This window comes from Homarus americanus, unplaced genomic scaffold (genome assembly GCF_018991925.1).
Source record: "Homarus americanus isolate GMGI-L3 unplaced genomic scaffold, GMGI_Hamer_2.0 scaffold24260, whole genome shotgun sequence".
Classification (NCBI taxonomy): Eukaryota; Metazoa; Arthropoda; class Malacostraca; order Decapoda; family Nephropidae; genus Homarus; species Homarus americanus.
In genome coordinates, this window is record NW_024721079.1 from 11,546,235 (window position 1) to 11,567,225 (window position 20,991).

General features: G+C 46.8%; 1 protein-coding gene across 1 annotated transcript in view; it reads right to left on the reverse strand.

Annotated features, from left to right (window-relative positions):
• Positions 1-8,979, reverse strand: part of LOC121861555 (carbonic anhydrase-related protein 10-like) — a gene marked incomplete at its 5' end in the record, with an annotated part of 53,727 nt that extends 44,748 nt beyond the window's left edge. Inside the window, 3 exons of the mRNA XM_042359426.1 lie at positions 3,160-3,255; positions 8,360-8,548; positions 8,842-8,979. Coding sequence (XP_042215360.1) covers positions 3,160-3,255; positions 8,360-8,548; positions 8,842-8,979 — 423 coding nt within the window. The remainder of the gene's footprint in view (positions 1-3,159; positions 3,256-8,359; positions 8,549-8,841) is intronic.
• Between the last annotated feature and the right edge of the window lie 12,012 nt (positions 8,980-20,991).

A 20,991-nucleotide genomic window follows, 5' to 3' on the forward strand; every position in this document is an offset into this window, starting at 1 on the left:
TGGTGGGTGGGGTGGTGATGGTAAGGGTGGGGTTGGTGATGGTAAGGGTGGGGTGGTAAGGGTGGGGGTGGTAAAGGTGGGTTGGTGATGGTAAGGGTGGGGTGGTAAGGGTGGGGGTGGTGATGGTAAGGGTGGGGGAATGGGTGGGGGTGGTAAGGGTGGGGTGAGGGGTGGGGGTGGTAAGGGTGGGGGTGGTGGGGGGTGGGGTGGTAAGGGTGGGGGTGGTGGATGAAGGGTGGGGGTGGTAAGGGGTGGTAGTAAGGGTGGGGTGGTGATGGTGGGGGTGGTGATGGTAAGGGTGGGGGTGGTAAGGGTGGTAGTAAGGGTGGGGGTGGTGATAGGGGTGGGGGTGGTAAGGGTGGGGTGGTGATGGTAGGGGTGGGGGTGGTGATGTTAAGGTGGGGTGGTGGGTGGGGTGGTAAGGGTGGGGGTGGTAAGGGTGGGGGGATGGTGGGTGGGGGGTGGTAAGGGTGGTAGTGGAGGTGGTGTGGTAAGGGGTGGGGGTGGTAAGGGTGGTAGTGGGGGGGGTGGTGATGGTAAGGGTGGGGTGGTGGGTGGTGGTAGGGAGGGGTGGTGATGGGGGGTGGTGGATGGTAAGGGGATGGTAAGGGTGGTGGTAGGAGGGTGGTGGTGGTAAGGGTGGGGGTTGGTGATGGTAAGGGTTGGGGGTGGTAAGGGTGGGGGTGGTAAGGGTGGGGGGTTGGTGAGGGTGGTGGTGGTGAGGGTGGTGGTGGTAAGGGTGGGGTGGTGGGAGGAGGTGGGGGCGGGGGTAAGGGGGGTGTAGGCCTCGGGAAAGATAAATTTAAGGGCCCCTTACAGATATATTTATATTTATATCGCCCTTTCTTTGGCCCCCCCTAGAGGCCCGGCCCCCGGGGATTTATCCAGGCTTTCCCGCCCTCTCGGTGTCCCTGAGTACAGGTTAGGGTACATGTTAGGGTACAGATTAGGGTACAGATGTTACAGGTGAGGGTACAGGCATTACAGGTGAGGGTACAGGTGGGAGTACATGTGAGAGTACAAGTGTTACAGGTGAGAGTACAGGTGAGAGTACAGGTGAGGGTACAGGTGTTACAGATGAGGGTACAAGTGTTACAGGTGAGGTTAAAAGTGTTACAGGTGAGGGTACAAGTGTTACAGGTGGGAGTATAAATATTACAGGTGAGGGTACAAGTGTTACAGGTGAGGGTACATGTGAGGGGACAGACGTTACAATTACAGCCCTGCACCACAACACAATATCAACAGCTGTCAACAGATGCAAATACAAATCGGACTACAGCACAAGGCCACCTCTCTCTCTTCATCTGTATCTGTTCATGTATTTTTTCCTGTAGTTTTGTATTATTTTCTGTTCCTTCAGAGTAAAACGAGAGAGTTGGTTCTCTTCTGTAACTTCTATCTCTGTTTACTGTTATTATTAGTTCTGTTTATCCAGTATTTCTCTTCTTTCTTCTTTCATTCAGTGAGTTTTCTTCATTCTTTGTCTGGGTATTGTCTTTGTTTTGCTTTTGTTTCTCATTTACGTATTTGTTTTAATAATTTCGTATTTGTCTTTGTTTTTCCTTATGTCTGTGTTGTTTAGTTATTTTAGTAATTGGATGATTTTAGAATAAATTCCAAATATCGTAGAAAATAAATGAAAATAAGTAATATATTTTTTTTAATGAATATAATATTAAAAACTAATGTAGAAACATTAAAATTAGGAAAATATATTAAGTTTTACTCTATAGAAAAATATATATAACCAATATTTTCGAGCCAAAAATCGAAAAAAATATATTTATCCAGTTTAAAAAAATATATGTCTAATCCACAGAAAAAAGATAAAATATGAAAACACTTGAGTTACTATTTTTCTCTCTCAGGAATGTTGGCAAGAAAGAAAAAATTGAAAAAATATATATAAAAATAAATATTAAATAAGAGGTGGCGGCAACACCGGGTCAGATACGCTCAGTTGCCGCCTAGTAAATTTAATTCCAATTGCTTTCCAAGTTAACTCTCACCCGCGGCGTTGTGACCTGCCTGACCGACCTGCCTGCCTGCCTGCCTGACCTACCTCCTTGACCTACTTCTGACCTGCTTGCCTGATTTCACTCTCGGCTTCCCTACCTGACCTGTCTGCCTGACCTGCCTCTCTAACCTACTTGTGACCCGCCTCTCTGCCTACCTGGCCTGCTTTTGACCTGCATGACCTGCCTCCCAGTCTACCTGAAGGAAGGTCAATGGGTTATTTCTTGACCTGTGAAAATTATTAAGTCAAATGAGAGCTTTTGATGCTGCTAGTGATTATTATTATTATTATTATATTATTATTATTATTATTATTATTATTATTATTACATTTGTTATTATTATTATTATTATTATTATTATTGTTATTGTTGTTGTTGTTGTTGTTGTTGTTGTTGTCTCCATAAACATTATCATTATAGTACTTTCCATCAGTCTTAATGAAAATGATAATTACTCAGTTCTCTCCTCTATACTAATGGAGGACAGGTAAGCAACATTTAATCAACTCGTGTTGCACCTGGCGGGGACAACAATGCACTAACATTATTATCCTTTTCGCTGTTTAAATAGTAAAGGTATTCTGAATGAGCCAGGTTCCTTAATTAAAGGTATGAATACTTTATGATTACTGTATATGTGTGTGTGTGTGTGTGTGTGTGTGTGTGTGTGTGTGTGTGTGTGTGAGTTCATTAGTGACTATCTATCTATCTATCTATCTATCTATCTATCTATGTATCAATGTATCTATCCATCTATCTATCTACCCTCTATCTGTTTGTTTGTCTGTCTGTCTGTCTGTCTGTTTGTCTATCTGTCTGTCTGTTTGTCTATCTGTTTGTCTGTTTGTCTGTCTCTCTGCCTATCAGTTTGTCTGTTTGCCTGTCTGTCTGTCTGTTTGTCTGTCTGTCTGTCTGGGTATCTGTCTGTCTCCCAGCAGCAGTACACAACACCCACCTGCAGAAGGAGAGAGATGCCACAACACCCACCTGCAGAAGGAGAGATGCCACAACACCCACCTGCAAGGAGAGAGATGCCACACCCACCTGCAGAAGGAGAGATGCCACAACACCCACCTGCAGAAGGAGAGAGATGCCACAACACCCACCTGCAGAAGGAGAGAGATGCCACAACACCCACCTGCAGAAGGAGAGAGATGCCGACGATGCCGTACGCCTTGTCGAGCGCTTGGGAGAAGTTGGCGTAGAGTTGAGAGTTGAAGCCGAAGAGTTGGATCTGTTTGGGTGATGAAGGGAGAGAGAAGCTTAGTTTATGGCTCACAGCTTAATTTATGGCTCATAGTTTATGGCTCACAGCTTAGTTTATGGTTCACAGTTTATGGCTCACAGCTTAGTTAATGAATCACAGCTTAAGTTATGGTTCTCAGTTTATGGCTCACAACTTAATTTATGGATCACACTTTATGGCTCACAGCTTAGTTTGTGGCTCACAGCTTAATTTACGGTTCATAGTTTACTGTTCACAGCTTAATTTATGGCTCACTGTTTATTGCTCACAGCTCATACTTGATTGTTAGTTAGGTTAGGTTAGGTTAGGTTAGGTTAGGTTAGGTTAGGTTAGGTTGTACACGAAGAGTGGAGGGCAGCTTAGTTTATTGCTCAAGCTTATTTATGGTTCATGCTAATTTGATTGCTCCATACACCATTCATTTATTTACACTTAATAGCTTGCTATACTTAATAGCTCACTGCGCTTCAGAACCCACTGCACTTAACACTTAATAGCACACTTTCTATTCACTAATTACTCATTTCACACTAATAACTCACTTTCTGTTCATAAGAACATAAGAACATAAGAACATAAGAATGGAGGAAACTGCAGCGGGCCTATTGGCCCACACTGGGCAGACCTGTTTACACCCAACCCCTATTGCTCATATGAGCATCCAACCTATGTTTGAAGCTATCCAGCGTATTCGAGTTAATGATGATATTTGGTAACTTGTTCCATTCATCCACTACTCTGTTTCCAAACCAGTGTTTACCTGTTTCGCGCCTAAATCTAAATTTGTCTAATGTAAAAACATTGTTCCGAGTTCGCTCCTGGTTGGAAAGTTTGAGTACCTTGTAATGTCCCTTTGTTTAGCCCTGACTTCCATTTATACACCTCGATCATGTCGCTCCTCACTCTACGTCTCTCGAGGAGTGCAAATTAAGATGCTTTAACCTGTCTCTGTACTCAAGGTTCCTAATGCCCGGGATTAGTCTTGTCATTCTCCTCTGAATTCTGTCCAAGGATTCTATATCCATTCTGTAATACGGTGACCAGAACTGAACTGCGTAATCCAGGTGAGGTCTCACAAGTACAAGATATAATCGTAAGATGACCTCGCTAGTCTTGTAACTAACACTCCTTTGTATGAACCCAAGTACTTTATTAGCCTTGTTTCGAGCAAATACACATTGTTTACTTGGCTTAAGGTTCCTACTTATCATTATTCCTAAATCTCTCTCGCAGTCGGATTTCTCTATGGCATCGTTGTTCATCTGGTAACTGGTTTCCCTGTTTACATCTCCTATACTGAGTACTTTACATTTGTCCACGTTGAATTTCATCTGCCATATTTCAGACCATTCGAAAAATTTGTTTAGATCTTCCTGTAGTTTTGCGGAATCCTCGTCAGATTTAATAACACGTCCTATTTAAGTGCCATCAGCAAATTTACTTATGTTGCTGTCTATGCCGATATCTATGTCGTTTATGTATGTAATAAATAATAATTGTCCAAGTACTGAGCCTTGGGGAACTCCACTAGTAACGTTGCTCCTGTTCAATAATAAACCCGCCTCGCTTAATCCCTGTTCACTTAACACACAACGCTGTTCACTTGACACATAACGCTGTTCACTTAACACATAACGCTGTATACTTAACACTTAACGCTGTATACTTAACACTTAACGCTGTTCACTTAACACTTAACGCTGTTCACTTAACACTTAACGCTGTTCACTTAACGCTTAACCTCTGTACAAACACTTTCTGTTCAATTATTCCTGAAACAAAATAAATGATGGTTGAATAAGGTCAAGTGATTTGTTATTTTCGATCCGTGACCTCGTGGGAGAGTGTGGGAGGGTGTAGGGGTGTGTGGGAGGGTGTGGGAAGGTGTAGGGGAGTGTGGGAGGGTGTGGGAAGGTGTGGGAGGTGTGGGAGGGTGTGGGAAGGTGTAGGGGTGTGTGGGAGGGTGTGGGAAGGTGTAGGGAGTGTGGAGGGTGTGTGGGAAGGTGTAGGAGGTGTGGGAGGTGTGGGAAGGTGGGGGTGTGTGGGAATGTGAGGGGGTGGCGTGGGAGGGGTTAAAGGTCACTGGGTCATTTGGGTTAGACTGGACGATGTCTACATAAAACATTCTTGTGTGTGTGTGTGTGTGTGTGTGTGTGTGTGTGTGTGTGTGTGTGTGTGTGTGTGTCCCAGAGGATAATGTGAGAATTGGGAGGAAAGGAGAGAAAAGGAAAGAGAGAGAGAGAGAGAGAGAGAGAGAGAGAGAGAGAGAGAGAGAAGAGAGAGAAGGAGATAGAGGGAGGGAGGGAGGTGCTGGCGACCTCCACCCAACATCTTAATAAGAGACGAATATGTATCAACACGACCCACGAGGTGACCGCATGAGAGAGAGAGAGAGAGAGAGAGAGAGAGAGAGAGAGAGATGCATTGTACATATGTATATCATCACACACACACACACACACACGACATCAACAAATAAGGTGAAAACTACCAACCATTTTCCATCAGATTAATAAGATACAACATAAAATACCCGACATATAAACCAAACCCCCAAAAATGATCTGTATGAAGAAAATATTCTACAATCACAAATTCTACATACAACATTAAAATGAATAAATACTCATACACAAGGCCCTCCCCCAGCCCCCCCAAAAAAAATATACAACCATACAAATACACAAAAATCAACCAAATATTCCCATACATCCACCAATATTATTTAGTAGTGGTATTTTTTTTATTAATCTTTACCCTAAAAATCGTAACTAACATTTTTTTTTACAGTACAAACGTGACGGTCGAGCTAAATTGTTAGAGGCAACGTTTTTAAATTTTTATAACTCTTTGAATACTGATTTGAAAATGAATATTAATTGTACAACCTCAAAAGAACCCCCACCCCCAAAAAAATGTGTGTGTGTGTGTGTGTGTGTGTGTGTGGTGTGTGTGTGTGTGTGTGTGTGTGTGTGTAGTATATGTCACTAGTGTGTTTGTGTGTGTGTAAAGTAAAACTGGGTCCCATAAGCATGACTACACCCGTTAGATACACCGCACTGTATACTAAGCCTTCGGTACACAAGGAGGCAGCATGGCCGGTACTGCACTCGACCACATCCACTTCCCCATGTTGTAAACTTAGGTAGGCCTACCCATTTACAGCTGGGTGAACTAGCAGCACCCGGGAATCGAACCAACGACCCCTGGAGCAGGAGGCGAGCGTTGTATCCACTCGATCATTAACACACACACACACACACACACACACACACACACACACACACACACACACACACACACACACCTCCATGTTACCTTTTTAATCTTCAGTAAACCAAAGACACGAATCTCAGACAACAATGATTAGGTTAGTTAAGTTAAGTTAGGTTAGGTTAGGTTAGTGGCTAGGCTAGGTTAGGTTAGGTAGTTAGGTTAGGTTGGTTGGGTAGGTTAGGCCATGATGAACTAGAGGTCATTAAAAGTCTTGTCACAAACCTCATAAAACATTTCAAAAGCAGAGTCATTACTGCTCTCTCCCTCTCGTCTCCTTCTACCTCTCACTCTCCCTCGTCTTCCATTCTAACTCTCCTCTCCACTCTCCTCTCTTCCCTCACCTCCCTCTCTTCTCTCACCTCCCTACTTCCATTCTAACTCTCCTCTCCACTCTCCTCTCTTCCTCACCTCTCCTCTCTTCTCTCACTCTCCTCTTCCCTCACCTCCCCTTTTCCCTCACCCTACCTCTCTTCCCTCACCTCCCTCTCTCCTCCACTCTCCCTCTCTTCCCCACCTCCCTCTCTCCTCTCCACTCTCCCTCTCTTCCTCACCTCTCCCTCTCCTCTCCACTCTCCCCTCTTTCCCTCACCTCTCTCTCTCCTCTCCACTCCCTCTCCTCTCTCACTCTCCCTACTTCCATTCTAACTCTCCTCTCCACTCTCCCTCTCTTCTCCTCACCTCCCTCTCCTCTCCACTTCCTCCCTCTTCCCTCACCTCCCTCTCTTCCCTCACCTCTCCCTCTCTCCTCTCCACCTCCCTCTCTTCCTCACCTCTCCCTCTCTCCTCTCCACTCTCCCTCTCTTCCCTCACCTCCCTCTCTCCTCTCCCCTCCCTCTCTTCTTCTCACTCTCCCTCTCTTCTCTCACTCTCCCTCGTCTTCCATTCTAACTCTCCTCTCTCTTCCCTCACCTCTCCTCTCTTCCCCACCTCTCCTCACCTCTCCCTCTCTTCCCTCACCTCCCCTCCCCTCCCTCCCCCTCACCTCTCCCTCACCTCTCCTCTCTTCCCTCACCTCTCCCTCTCTTCCCTCACCTCTCCCTCTCTCTTCCCTCACCTCTCCTCTCTTCTCTCACTCTCCCTCGTCTTCCACTCTAACTCTCCTCTCTCTTCCACCTTCATTCAAATTCTCCTCTCTTCTCGCTATTCCCTCTCCCCCTAATTATCCTAATTATCTCTCACTGTTTTTCTTTTTATTCCTTCACCTTCCTTTTACTCTCTCTATTCCTTCCCACTCCTCCCATTCTCCCCTCCTACCCCTCTCACTCTCCTCTCTAAACCCCCTTTCTCTCTCCTCTCTCTCAAAAAATACTCTCCCTTCCACCCCCTCTCCCTTGCTCCCTCCCCTCACACCCTCCCTCCCTCTCCCCCCTCCCATCCCTCTCATTCTCATCTTCCACCCCTCTTACTTTCCCCTCCCACCTCTCACTCTCCTTTCTCACCCCTCTCTCTCTCCCCTCTCCCTTCTGACGTGACAAGTGGAGGCATCACAGAGGGAGGGAGGGAGGGAGGGAGATAAATCACTGAAAGCGGAAACAGGATCTCTCTGGTACTCTACCTCATCAGGGCTCTAAATACCTCACCACGGATCTAATTACCTTAATGGGCTCTATTACCTCACCAGAGCCCTTATCACCTCAATCGGGCTCTACTTACCTCAGTAGAGTATTAATTACCTTAGTAGGGCATTAATTACTTCAACTGGACTCTAAACACCTCATCAGAGCTCCAATAACCCCCAGGAAAGCTCTAAATACCCCAACGGAGCTCTAATTATATCTTAAAAAGGCTGTAAATAGCTCAACAGGGTTCTACGTACCTCAGCAGGGAAGGCTCTACCGTTGATGGTGTGCTCAGAGCCCAGGAGGTCGACGACGCCGTAGCGGAGGTGCGCCTCGGTCAGCTGGTAGCGATAAGAGAGAGGTCCGCCCGTCACGTTGAGCGGGATCTTGCCTCCGTCCAGGGTCAGCACCACACTGTGTCCTGTGTTCTGAAGGTAACCCGATACCTGTGTACGGAGTAAGGACAGGTGTTAGTTATCTGGAGTATACCTGTACACACACACACACACACACACACACACACACACACACACACACGGACTTCTGTCGCCATATAATATATTAGATGGGGGTTTCACATCTAACGGACCCTCGATATAATGGACTTTCATCTCTATATATAATTCATTAAATGGAGGTTTCATATCTAAAAGACCTTCGATATAACGGATTTTCCCCTCCATATAGTCCGTTATATAGAGGTTTGACTGTAACTAGGCCACAACACGGAGATACTGACCCTGTGTTTGTCAATATGCAGAAGACGTAGGTTGGGGTCATAGAGCAGCCTGGCCGGGTCTATGTCGATGGGTGACTGCCGGCGACCCTTACTGCATAAACTCCAGTCAGGGTTGATCAGTCCCCAGAAGTCCGGACCTGAAATAAAAAAAAAAGTTTATTATTTATAGTCACCAAAAGTCCGGAACTGGTACAAAACATAAATAAAAGTAGTTGAATATTTTGTTGATGTGCCTTTTGTTATTATGTGGACGAAAAATAAAAGGTTTGTTATTATTTAAAAAAAAATGCGAGAAATAATAGATGTGAGAAAAACTTGTATTAGAATTATAATGGAAATAAATGTAAAGCTTTTATTTTTATGTTATTTACACAGCATTATGAGGAAATAAATCTATTCCATTGTTTCTGAAAACGTACAAAAACAATATTAATTATGAGATTCTTTTGTACACGACTGAAGCAAAGATTTTATTTATCTAACTTTTGTTTTATATTCGTGTAAAAAAAAGTTTGTTATTTAAAACACTCAGTTACGAGGATAAACTTACACAAAAATTCTAACGTAAATAGTTTTTGTTTAAACCTTTTTGTGTTATGTGTTGAAAAACAATTTACAAAACCCACCAAAACAAAAGTTGTAAGAATCTTGTTTACGACTGAACGGATAAATTCGTACAAGAGTCATAACAAAGATTTTTGTTTGTACAACTTTTTTTGAATTACGTGTAAAGAAAAGTTTTTAATACATAAAAACCCAGAAAAATAATACATACATACATACATACATACATACATACATACATACATACATACATACATACATACATGAATAACAAAATGAGAGAGAGAGAGAATATAATTATTACAAATGAAAAAGTACACACAAACATAACATAACATAACATAACACCAATAAAATAACTTAAATAAAGGCCTCCAGAAGCCCTTTAAAAGCCTGCCTGGCGCTCCAATACGTCATCAAAAGTTTATAAAAATTGTCCTAATGTGTTATTCCGTGTACACCTGTGTTCTGATACATTCTAACGTAGGCTTTGAAATAAATTAAAACCTCACCTGGCAGCTCTGTTAGTGGGTGTGTTTGGGTGGTTAAAGGTGTGTTTGGGTGATTATAAAGTGTGTTTGGGTGGTTAAAGGTGTGTTTGGGTGATTATAAAGTGTGCTTGGGTGGTTAAAGGTGTGTTTGGGTGTTTAAAGGTGCGGTTGGGCCATTATTGAGTGCGTTTTGGTGACTAAAGGTGTGTTTAGGTGGTTAAAGGTGTGCTTGGGTGATTAAAAAGTGCGTTCATTAAACTACTGGAGAAGTTCATTTCAGTGAGTGTTTGAATGACAATAGTAAGTGCGTTCACTCAGCAATACCAACCACGTACATACACTCATTCACCAGTTGCGTTCACTCACTCACTCACTAGTTGCGTTCACTCAGCAATACCAACCACGTACATACACTCATTCACCAGTTGCGTTCACTCACTCACTCACTAGTTGCGTTCACTCAGCAATACCAACCACGTACATACACTCATTCACCAGTTGCGTTCACTCACTCGCTCACTCACTCGCGCAAACTTCTAATTAAAGAACCTTTGTGTAAATGAGATAAAATTGACTTATGACGTCAATGGCGTTTTGTTTTTTTGTTGAATCACGAAACAAAAACAAAATTATTAATATGTGTTTAAAAAAAAAGTATTATAATATCACGTTAAACTAGTGATAAATAGTGGGTCTTTTTTAGGGGTGGGGTGGGGTGGGGTGGGGTGGGGTGTGGGGGTGGGTAGATGTGAGGGTGGGTTTGTTAATGTAATGTATTTTGTTATTATGGTTACATGTGGTGATGTGGTTGGTCTGTCTGTCTGTCTGTCTCTCTCATCTCATTTTCTTCTTTCTCTCTCCCCCCTCTCTCCCTCTATCCCATTCTTCCCCTCTCTTTCTTCCTTTTATTCTCTCTTCTTCACCCTCTCCCTTCCTCTCTTACCCTCTTACTCTCCCTCATTTTCCTCTCTCCCTCACTCTCCCTCACTCTCCTCACACTTCTGCCCTCTCCCTCCCTCTCTCCCTCCTCTCCTCCTCTCTCTCCTCCTCTCCCCCTCCCCTCCTCTCCCCCCTCTCCCCTCCTCTCCCCTCCCTCTCCCTCCCTCTCCTCCCCCCTCCCTCCCTCTCCCTCCCTCTCCCCTCCTCTCCCTCCCTCTCCCTCCCTCTCCCTCCCTCCCCCTCTCCCTCCTCTCCCTCACTCTCCCACCTCCCCTCTCTCCCACCCTCTCCTCCTCTCCCCTCTCCCCTCCTCTTCCTCCCTCTTCCTCCCTCTCCCTCCTCTCCCCCCCTCTCCTCCCTCTCCTCCCTCTCCCTCTCTCCCTCCCCTCTCCCTCCCTCTCCCCCCTCTCCACTCTCCCTCCCTCTCCCTCCCTCCCTCCCTCCCCTCTCCCCACCCTCTCCTCCTCTCCCCTCTCCCCCTCTCTCCCTCTCCCTCTCCCTCCTCTCCCTCCTCTCCCTCTCTTCCTCCCTCTTCCTCCTCTCCCCTCTCCCCCTCCCTCCCTCTCCCCTCTCCCTCCCTCTCCCTCTCCCCCTCTCCCCCTCTCCCCTCCACTCTCCCTCCCTCTCCCTCCTCTCCCTCCCTCTCCCACCCTCTCCCTCCCTCTCCCTCCCCTCTTCCCTCCCTCTTCCTCCCTCTCCCCTCTCCCTCCCTCTCTCCTCCCTCTCCCTCCTCTCCCCTCCCTCTCTCCCTCCTCCCTCTCCCTCTCCCCTCCCTCTTCCTCCTCCCCTCCCCTCCTCCCTCCCCTCTCCCCTCCTCTCCCTCCCTCTCCCCCCTCTCCCCCCTCTCCTCCCTCTCCTCCCCTCTCCCCACCCCTCTCCCTCCCTCCCTCCCTCTCCTCCCTCTCCCTCCTCCTCCCTCCTCTCCCTCCCTCTCCCCTCCCTCTCCCTCCCTCTCCCTCCCTCTCCTCCTCCCTCTCCCTCCCCTCTTCCTCCCTCTCCCACCCCTCCCTCCCCTCCCCTCCTCTCCCCCTCTCTCCCCTCCTCTCCCTCCTCTCCCCTCTCTCCCCCCTCTCCCTCCTCTCCTCTCCCTCCTCTCCCTCCTCTCCTCCCCCTCCTCTCCTCAGTCTCAGTGAGCTATAGCATCATTACCTCACCACCGCCTCCCGTTTCTCTGGGGTCAAAAATAACTATATGTAGCTTGTGTGTGTGTGTGTGTGTGTGTGTGTGTGTGTGTGTGTGTGTGTGTGTATGTTGTGTGTGTGTGTGTGTGTGTGTGTGTGTTGTGTGTGTGTGAGTTTATATGTGTTTCCATGTGTATAATATGTTTCATGTGTGTATCTGTGTTTGTTTTTGTGTGTTTGTGTGTCTGTGTGGAAATGCGTGTCCATGTGTATATTTGTGTGTACGTTTCTGTGTTTCAGTTCTGAAACATGAGTATATTAATATGTATGGTGACGTGTGTGTGTGTGTGTGTGTGTGTGTGCAGAGATATTAATGTGTATTATTATTATTATTATTATTATTATTATTATTATTATTATTATTATTATTATTATTATATTATTATTATTATTATTATTATTATTATTATTATTATTATTATTATTATAATTATTATTATTATTACATCGTCATTGAGGCTGGCGGCTTCCTGCACCTCGACAATAACACACAAGTGATGCATAACCAAACCAATCAAACGCGAGTTAGAATTACACCGGAAGTTTTGATTGGTCAGCGTAGGCAGGGGGGAGGCAGAGGGACAAGATTTGTGGGATACCTATAATTTCTGTGGGTGTGGGTGTGTTGGTGGGGGTGTGGGTGTGTGGGTGGGGGTGTGGGTGAGAGGTGGATAATAGAGGATTTAGAGATAATAAAGAGACAACGATAAAAAATGAACTGTACGGGGGATTATCAACGGGTAATTCAATATGACTGCCACCTACCCCCATCCCTCCTTCCTCCCCTACCATTCCTTCCTCCACCCCTACCCCATCCCTCCTTCCTCCCCTACCATTTCCTTCCTCCACCCTACCCCATCCCTCCTTCCTCCCTACCATCCCTCCTCACCCCTACCCCCATCCCTCCTTCCTCCCTACCATTCCTTCCTCACCCCTACCCCCATCCTCCTTCCTCCCCTACCATTCCTCCCCCTCACCCCTACCCCTCCCTTACCCTACCACTCAGCCCCCCATACTTCCCCTTCACCCACTTGTCTCCTCACATACATCCTTTCTCCCTCCCATTATTCCTCCTCTTCTACCCTTCTCCTTCCCATCCCCTCTTCCATCCCCCCTCCCCTGTCAACTCTCCCTCCGCTCCCCTACCTCTCTCCTACCCCTCCCCTCCTCTCCTCTTCCCCTCTCTCCCCCCCCAGGTAAGATACAAGAGAATAAGGCAATATAAAAATTACGAGGCAATAAATGCGAGAGATAAAGATGGTGTAACGATTATCTGGAGAGAAGAGGAGGAGGAGAAGAGGCAGGGAGAGGGAGCAAGAGGAGGAGAGAGAGAGAGGAGGGAGAGGAAGGGGAGAGGAGGAGATGGAGAGGTGGGGGCGATGAAAGAGGGGAAGAGGGAGAGGTGAGAAAGATGGAAGGAGAGGGGTGAGGAGAAGTGACAGGAGAAATGGAAGAGATGGATGGAAGAGGGGGAGTGGTGAGGGAGAGATGGGGGTGAGAGGGAGGGGTGAGGGGTGAGGGGTGAGGGGTGAGGGGTGAGGAGGTGAGGGGTGAGGGGTGAGGAGGTGAGGGATGAGGGGTGAGGGTAATATTTTCCCTCACCTAGTAAACAACACCTTTTATATTCTCCACCTAAATATATCCACCATTGTTTACTCTTCTAAATATATCTCCTTATTTTTCATGTTAACATTTCTGTGGTAAATATGTTAATCACCCTTACGCCATCACTGGAGAAGTAACGCCAGTGTAGGCAATCATCAGTGCTCGAAGTTGATTATTTCTGTTACAAGTTGATAATGCTAAGTCTATTGCAGGCAGACATGGGTGCCTGGCGAACGATTCCATTTCAATGATTAATTGAAAGCGACTACGCCAGTCGAATGTACAGCACCAGCACTGGCATCACGAGCGTCTGGAGAACAGTTCCACTTCACAACAATCATTATATAAACCACCCGAGGCGATGCTACCACTGACTTGCCATCACAGGGAACGATATCGTTACCCCTCCAGGTATTTTCAAGACTCCGTTTTCTGTTACAATATCCTAGTTCATATTGTCACCACCAGAGGGCAGATACAGGTATAGCATCAAAACAAGATTAAAAAGCAAAACAGAAGCGACCTTTGTTAAACAACATAATCAAATAATTCACTAATAGAATAAAGAAACAAAAGAAATAAAAATAAAAATAAAAAACATGATGTAATTTGGCGACGTAAGTTAAGTTTAATTAAAATACAAGAGTTTTTTTTTCTCATGTCCAGACAGTCGTAAAAGTTGAGGTCTGCCTCAACACGCTAGTCTGTCCTCACCACCAACACTGTCCTCACCACCACCACCATTGTCCTCACCAGCACCACCACCACTGTCCTCACCACCGCCACTGTCCTCACCATCACCACCACCACTGTCCTCACCACCGCCACTGTCCTCACCATCACCACCACCACTGTCCTCACCACTCACCACCGCCACTGTCCTCACCACCACCACCATTGTCCTCACCAGCACCACCACCACTGTCCTCACCACCGCCACTGTCCTCACCATCACCACCACCACTGTCCTCACCACCGCCACTGTCCTCACCATCACCACCACCACTGTCCTCACCACCGCCACTGTCCTCACCATCACCACCGCCACTCATCCTCACCATCACCACCGCCACTGTCCCTCACCACCACTATCCCTCACCACCACCACCACTGTCCTCACCACCGCCACTGTCCCCACCACATCACCACCGCCACTATCCTCACCATCACCACCGCCACTGTCCTCACCACCACCACTGTCCTCACCATCACCACCACCACTGTCCCTCACCACCACCACTGTCCTCACCACCGCCACTGTCCCTCACCCATCACCACCACTATCCTCACCCATCACCACCACCACTGTCCTCAGCCCCACCACCACTGTCCTCACCACCACCACTGTCCTCACCACCGCCACTGCCCCACCATCACCACCGCCACTATCCTCACCATCACCACCACCACTGTCCTCACCACCACCACTGTCCTCACCTCACCACCACTGTCCCCACCACCGCCACTATCCTCACCATCACCACCACCACTGTCCTCACCATCACCACCACCACTGTCCTCACCATCACCACCATTGTCCTCATCATCACCCTACAGTCCTAGACCGTCAGCGCTTATCAAGAGGTCCTAGCAGTGTCAGGCAGGAGGGAGGCTGGTGGTCACGTCAGCTCTGATCTGGCTGATAGATAAAGGTTTTCTGTCAGCACATCATCCCCCTGCCTCCTTCCCTCTTGTCTCCTTCCTTCCATCTTCCTTCCCTTCCTCCTTCGTCAATCCTTCTCTCCTGCCCCTCTCATATTCTTCCTCTCCTTCCTCTCCTTTGTCAATCCTTCTCTCCTCTCTTCCTCTTCCTCATATATTACTTCCTTCCTTCCTTCCTTCCTTCCTTCATTCCTTCCTTTTTTTTCGTCACGCTTCCCTCCTGCCTCCCTGCCTCCCTTTTTCCTTCGTCACCTGAATGAATGCTTCCTTTGACTGACTGACTAACTGACTGACTGACTGACTGCCTGACTAACTAACTGACTGACTGACTGACTAACTAACTGACTGACTAACTAACTGACTGACTGACTAACTAACTGACTGACTGACTAACTAACTGACTGACTAACTAACTGACTGACTAACTAACTGACTGACTGACTAACTAACTGACTGACTGACTGACTAACTGACTGACTGACTAACTAACTGACTGACTGACTGACTAACTAACTAAATTAGATAGAAACCTTAACTCATTCCTTTCGGTGTTGTAAGATAAGTGAGTCAGTTAAATAGATTATCTTAAGTTAGAGAAAGACCTTAACTTGGCCATCTTGGTGTGGTGGGTTAATTGAGACAGTTAAAGGTCTCTCTCTCTCTCTCTCTTCTTCGTCATCCCACCACCACCACCACTACCACAAAGATTACACAAACTAAATAAAAAATTAAATAAAGTTTAATTTTTTACACCACCCAACCTCTTGACGTCACTTAAACACTCTATGACGTAATCGTGACGTCATGACCCACCACCACACACACCCGAAACAAAAACACAGACGAGAAAAAAAAATCACCCTGAATAGCATTATAACCCCCATTGTTTTAGACTGGTGGAGGGAAGGGAAGGGGCGAGAAGAAAGGTGAGGGGAGGTGAAGGGGGTGAAGGGGAGGGGAGGTGAAGGGGGAGTGGGAAGAGAAAAGGGGGAGATGAAGGGAAAGGAAAAGGTGAGGAAGGAGAAGAAGGTGAGAGAAGGGCGAAAAAGGGTGAGAAGAAGAAGTAGGGGAAAGGGTGAAGGAAGGGCAGAGAAAGGAGGGGGGAGGTGAAGGGGTGAAGGGGAGGGGGGGAGGTGAGGGCGGTGAAGAGGGTGAGGGGGAGGAAGGAGGTCATAATAAAAAAGTACATGTTCTAATGATTCTTTTTTGGACAGTAATAGAGATGAAACAAATGATTTATTGTTCCGCCCGACAAAAAAAAAAAACTACAATATTTCATGAGGTCCAATTATATACACAATTATTATAGGACAAAGAGAAAGTGTTTATAAAAGATAACATTATTGACAGCGTTAGTAATGTGATCTCTTTAACTGACTGTCAGCATGTGTGTGTGTGTGTGTTGTGATGGGTGTATGTGTGTGTGTGTAACAGAGACAGACACACACACACACACACACACACACACACACACACACCAATCATTTTCCACACATCCTAACACTGACAGAAACATCTCCTCATTACACCAAACATTTTCTCTCAACATTCTTCTCATTTTCTGTTGTTCCTCGGCTCATGACTCCCGTTTTCCTCGCTGCTGTAATATAATTTGAGGAGAGACTCACTTATAATTATCGGCTCCTGTCCTGTAATCTAGCTCTTCGGGTCACATTTTTACCTGTCTAATAATTCTTGTTCTCCGTCTCCTAGGTTATAGTAGAGAGCTTATAGAGGTTGTCACTCCTGTCTGTCTGTCTGTCCACCTGTCTAATATCTCGTGCCCTGTCTCTTAGGTTATGGTAAGGGGTTATTACAGCCTGTCACTCCAGTTTGTCCATACAATCTGGGCTGTGTGATGTGTCAGGGATGTGCTGGTGATGGTAGAGATAAGGGGGTTTTATGTGAGGTCTCTCTCTCTCTCTCTCTCTCTCTCTCTCTCTCTCAAAATTCCTCCACTAAATTCCCTTTTATTTGCATTAACATATTTCCTTCTATTCTATATATCTATCTATCTATCTATCTATCTATCTATCTATCTATCTATCTATCTATCTATCTATCAACGTACACAGAACTAATTCATTTTTTCACGAATTTTTCTTGTGGTTTCACCTGGACTTTCTTGCTATACCTTTGACGGTCTGTAATTTTCGCGTCTCCTGACTAGTAGTTTACCTGTCGACCCCCTACCCCCATTGACCTGTACCTCTTACTTATTCTCCCTCCTCACCCCTGACCTTCACCCTCCTGTCCCCTTCCCTATCTCTCACTTATTCCCTCCTCCTCCTCCCTCCCTTCTCACTCACACTTCTTCTCTCTCCCTCTCTCTCCCTCTCTCTCTTCTCACTGACTCCCTCCCTCTCGACACTAATATGTACTTGTGGTATTGCCCAGACCGTGAGGGTAGGAAGGGAGGGAGGGGGAGAACGAGGGAGGGGAAGCCTGTCAGACACCCTCGAGTATAATGTGATTCTCCGTCACGTGAAATTTAAGACACGGGAATTTTTGCAGGTAGGAGCCACAATTGTTCGTGTACTGCGATGTGTCGACAGAAAACGGAAGAGGGGTGTATCAAATATGAACAAATCTAAACACAAAGGAAAATGGGTCATAAATACATCAACATAGAAAACGGATTGTATGATTAAGTAAACAGAAAACGAGTAATGGGAGAGTTAATGAGTGACGTCATAGTATGTGGCGCCGAATTTATACATGAAGATGAGGTTATGTTAGGTTAGGTTAGGTTAGGTTAGGTTAGGTTAGGTTAGGCTGACATAGGTTAGGTAGGTGTGGGTGTGTGATTGTAGGTTGGGTTAGGTAGGTTAGGTTAGGTTAGGTTAGGTTAGGGTTGGGTTAGGTTAGGCAGCCGGTCCAGGTATTAATGAGTAAGTCACCTTGATCGTGGTGTGAGCATCGACCAGTACACGTCCGGCCCTCTCATTATTGGTGAGTGAGTGGGGCGATGAGTGGGCGGTAGGAGGGGCTATGAGTGAGAGGGCAGAAAGGGTTTGGTGAGTGGGCGGTAGGAGGGGGTGATGAATGAGCGGGTAGGAGGGGTGATGAGCAGGCGGGTAGGAGGGGTGATGGTGATTGGAAGGGTAGGAGGATGGGGTGGAGGGAAGGTAGGAGGAGTGGTGGTGAGTGGGAAGGTAGGGAGGAGTGGTGAGGGAGGATAAGAGGATGGGTGGCGAGTGGGAGGTAGATGAGAAATGGTGAGTGAGTGGGGTTTTGACTGGGGTGATCAGTGGCGGTAGCTCTTATGCCAGCGGGGGGTAGAAGAGGTTGTAGGCAGGCACATTAGGGGTAGTTAGGGGTGGAGTAGAGGTGGTAGTAGTGGTGGTAGATAGTGATAGTAGTGATGGTACCTGTGGTAGTAGTAGTGTGGTAGGTAGGGGTGATAGTAGTGATGGCCCTGGGGTGGTGTAGTAGTAGTGGTGGTGTAGTGATAGTAGTGATGGTACCCCTGTGGTAGTAGTGGTGGTGGTAGAGATGGTAGTGACGGCAGGTGGTAGTAGTAGTGGTGGTAGGGGTGATAGTAGTGATGGTACTCTGTGGTAGTAGTAGTGGTGGTAGGTAGGGTGATAGTAGTGATGGTACCCCGGTGGTAGTAGTAGTGGTGGTAGGTAGGGTGATAGTAGTGATGGTAATCTCGGTAGTAGTAGTAGTGGTGGTAGGAGGTGATAGTAGTGATGGTAATTCCAGTGGTAGTAGTAGTAGTGGTGGTAGGTAGTGATAGTAGTGATGGTACTTGTGTAGTAGTAGTAGTGGTGGTAGGTAGGGTGAGTAGTGATGGTACTCTGTGGTAGTAGTAGTGGTGGTGGTAGTGATAGTAGTGATGGTACTCGTGGTAGTAGTAGTAGTGGTGGTAGGTAGGTGATAGTAGTGATGGTACCCTGTGGTAGTAGTAGTGGTGGTAGGTAGTGATAGTAGTGATGGTACCCTGTGTAGTAGTAGTGGTGGTAGGTAGGTGATAGTAGTGATGGTACCTGTAGTAGTAGTAGTGGTGGCAGATAGGTGATAGTAGTGATGGTGCCCTGTGGTAGTAGTAGTGGTGGTAGGTAGGTGATAGTAGTGACGGTGGCCCCGTGGCGTAGTAGAGTGGTGGCAGGTAGGGGTGATAGTAGTGATGGCACCCTGTGGTAGTAGTAGTGGTGGTAGGTAGTGATAGTAGTGATGGTACCCCTGTGGTAGTAGTAGTGGTGGTGGTGGGTGAGGTAGTGATGGTACTGCGGTAGTAGTAGTAGTGGTGGTAGGTAGGTGATAGTAGTGATGGTACCTCAGTGGTAGTAGTAGTAGTGGTGGTAGGTAGGGTGATAGTAGTGATGGTACCCTGTAGTAGTAGTAGTGGTGGTAGGTAGGTGATAGTAGTGATGGTACCCTGTGGTAGTAGTAGTGGTAGGTAGGGTGATAGTAGTGATGGTACCTTGCGGTAGTAGTAGTGGTGGTAGGTAGGGTGATAGTAGTGATGGTACCCCAGTGGTAGTAGTAGTAGTGGTGGTAGGTAGGGTGATAGTAGTGATGGTACCCCAGTGGTAGTAGTAGTAGTGGTGGTGGTAGGTAGGGGTGATAGTAGTGATGGCACCCCGTGCTAGTGTGGTGGAGGGGGTGATAGTGTGATGGACCTGTGGTAGTAGTAGTGGTGGTAGGTGGGGTGATAGTAGTGACGGTACCCTGTGGTAGTAGTAGTGGTGGTAGGTAGGGGTGATAGTAGTGATGGTGCTCTCGGTGGTAGTAGTAGTAGTGGTGGTAGGTAGGGTGATAGTAGTGATGGTACTCGGTGGTAGTAGTAGTGGTGGTAGGTAGGGGTGATAGTAGTGATGGTACCCCAGTGCTAGTAGTAGTAGTGGTGGTAGGTAGGTGAGGTAGTGGGAGTCCTGGTGGTAGTAGTAGTGGTGGTGGTAGGGTGATAGTAGTGATGGTACCCCATGGTAGTAGTAGTAGTGGTGGTAGGTAGGGGTGATAGTAGTGATGGTACCCCAGTGCTAGTAGTGGTGGTGGTAGGTAGGGGGATAGTAGTGATGGTACCCTGTGGTAGTAGTGGTGGTAGGTAGGGGTGATAGTAGTGACGGTACCCCTGTGGTAGTAGTGGTGGTGGAGGTAGGGGTGATAGTAGTGATGGTACCCCTGTGGTAGTAGTAGTAGTGGTGGTAGGTAGGGTGATAGTAGTGATGGTAATTCGTGGTAGTAGTAGTAGTGGTGGTAGGTAGGTGATAGTAGTGACGGTCCCTGGTGGTAGTAGTAGTAGTGGTGGTAGGTAGGGTGATGGTAGTGATGGTACCCTGTGGTAGTAGTAGTAGTGGTGGTGGTGGTAGTGATAGTAGTGACGGTACCGGTGGTAGTAGTAGTAGTGGTGGTAGGTAGGGTGAAGTAGTGAGCTCCGGTGGTAGTAGTAGTAGTGGTGGTAGGTAGGGGTGATAGTAGTGATGGTACCCCGTGGTAGTAGTGGTGGTAGGTAGGGTGAGTAGTGATGGTACCTGTGTAGTAGTGTAGTGGTGGTGGTAGGTAGGGTGATAGTAGTGATGGTACCCCGGTGGTAGTAGTAGTGGTGGTGGTAGGTAGGGGTGATAGTAGTGATGGTAGCCCGGTGGTAGTAGTAGTAGTGGTGGTAGGTAGGGGTGATAGTAGTGATGGTGCTCGGTGGTAGTAGTAGTAGTGGTGATAGGTAGTGATAGTAGTGATGGTACCCCGGTGGTAGTAGTAGT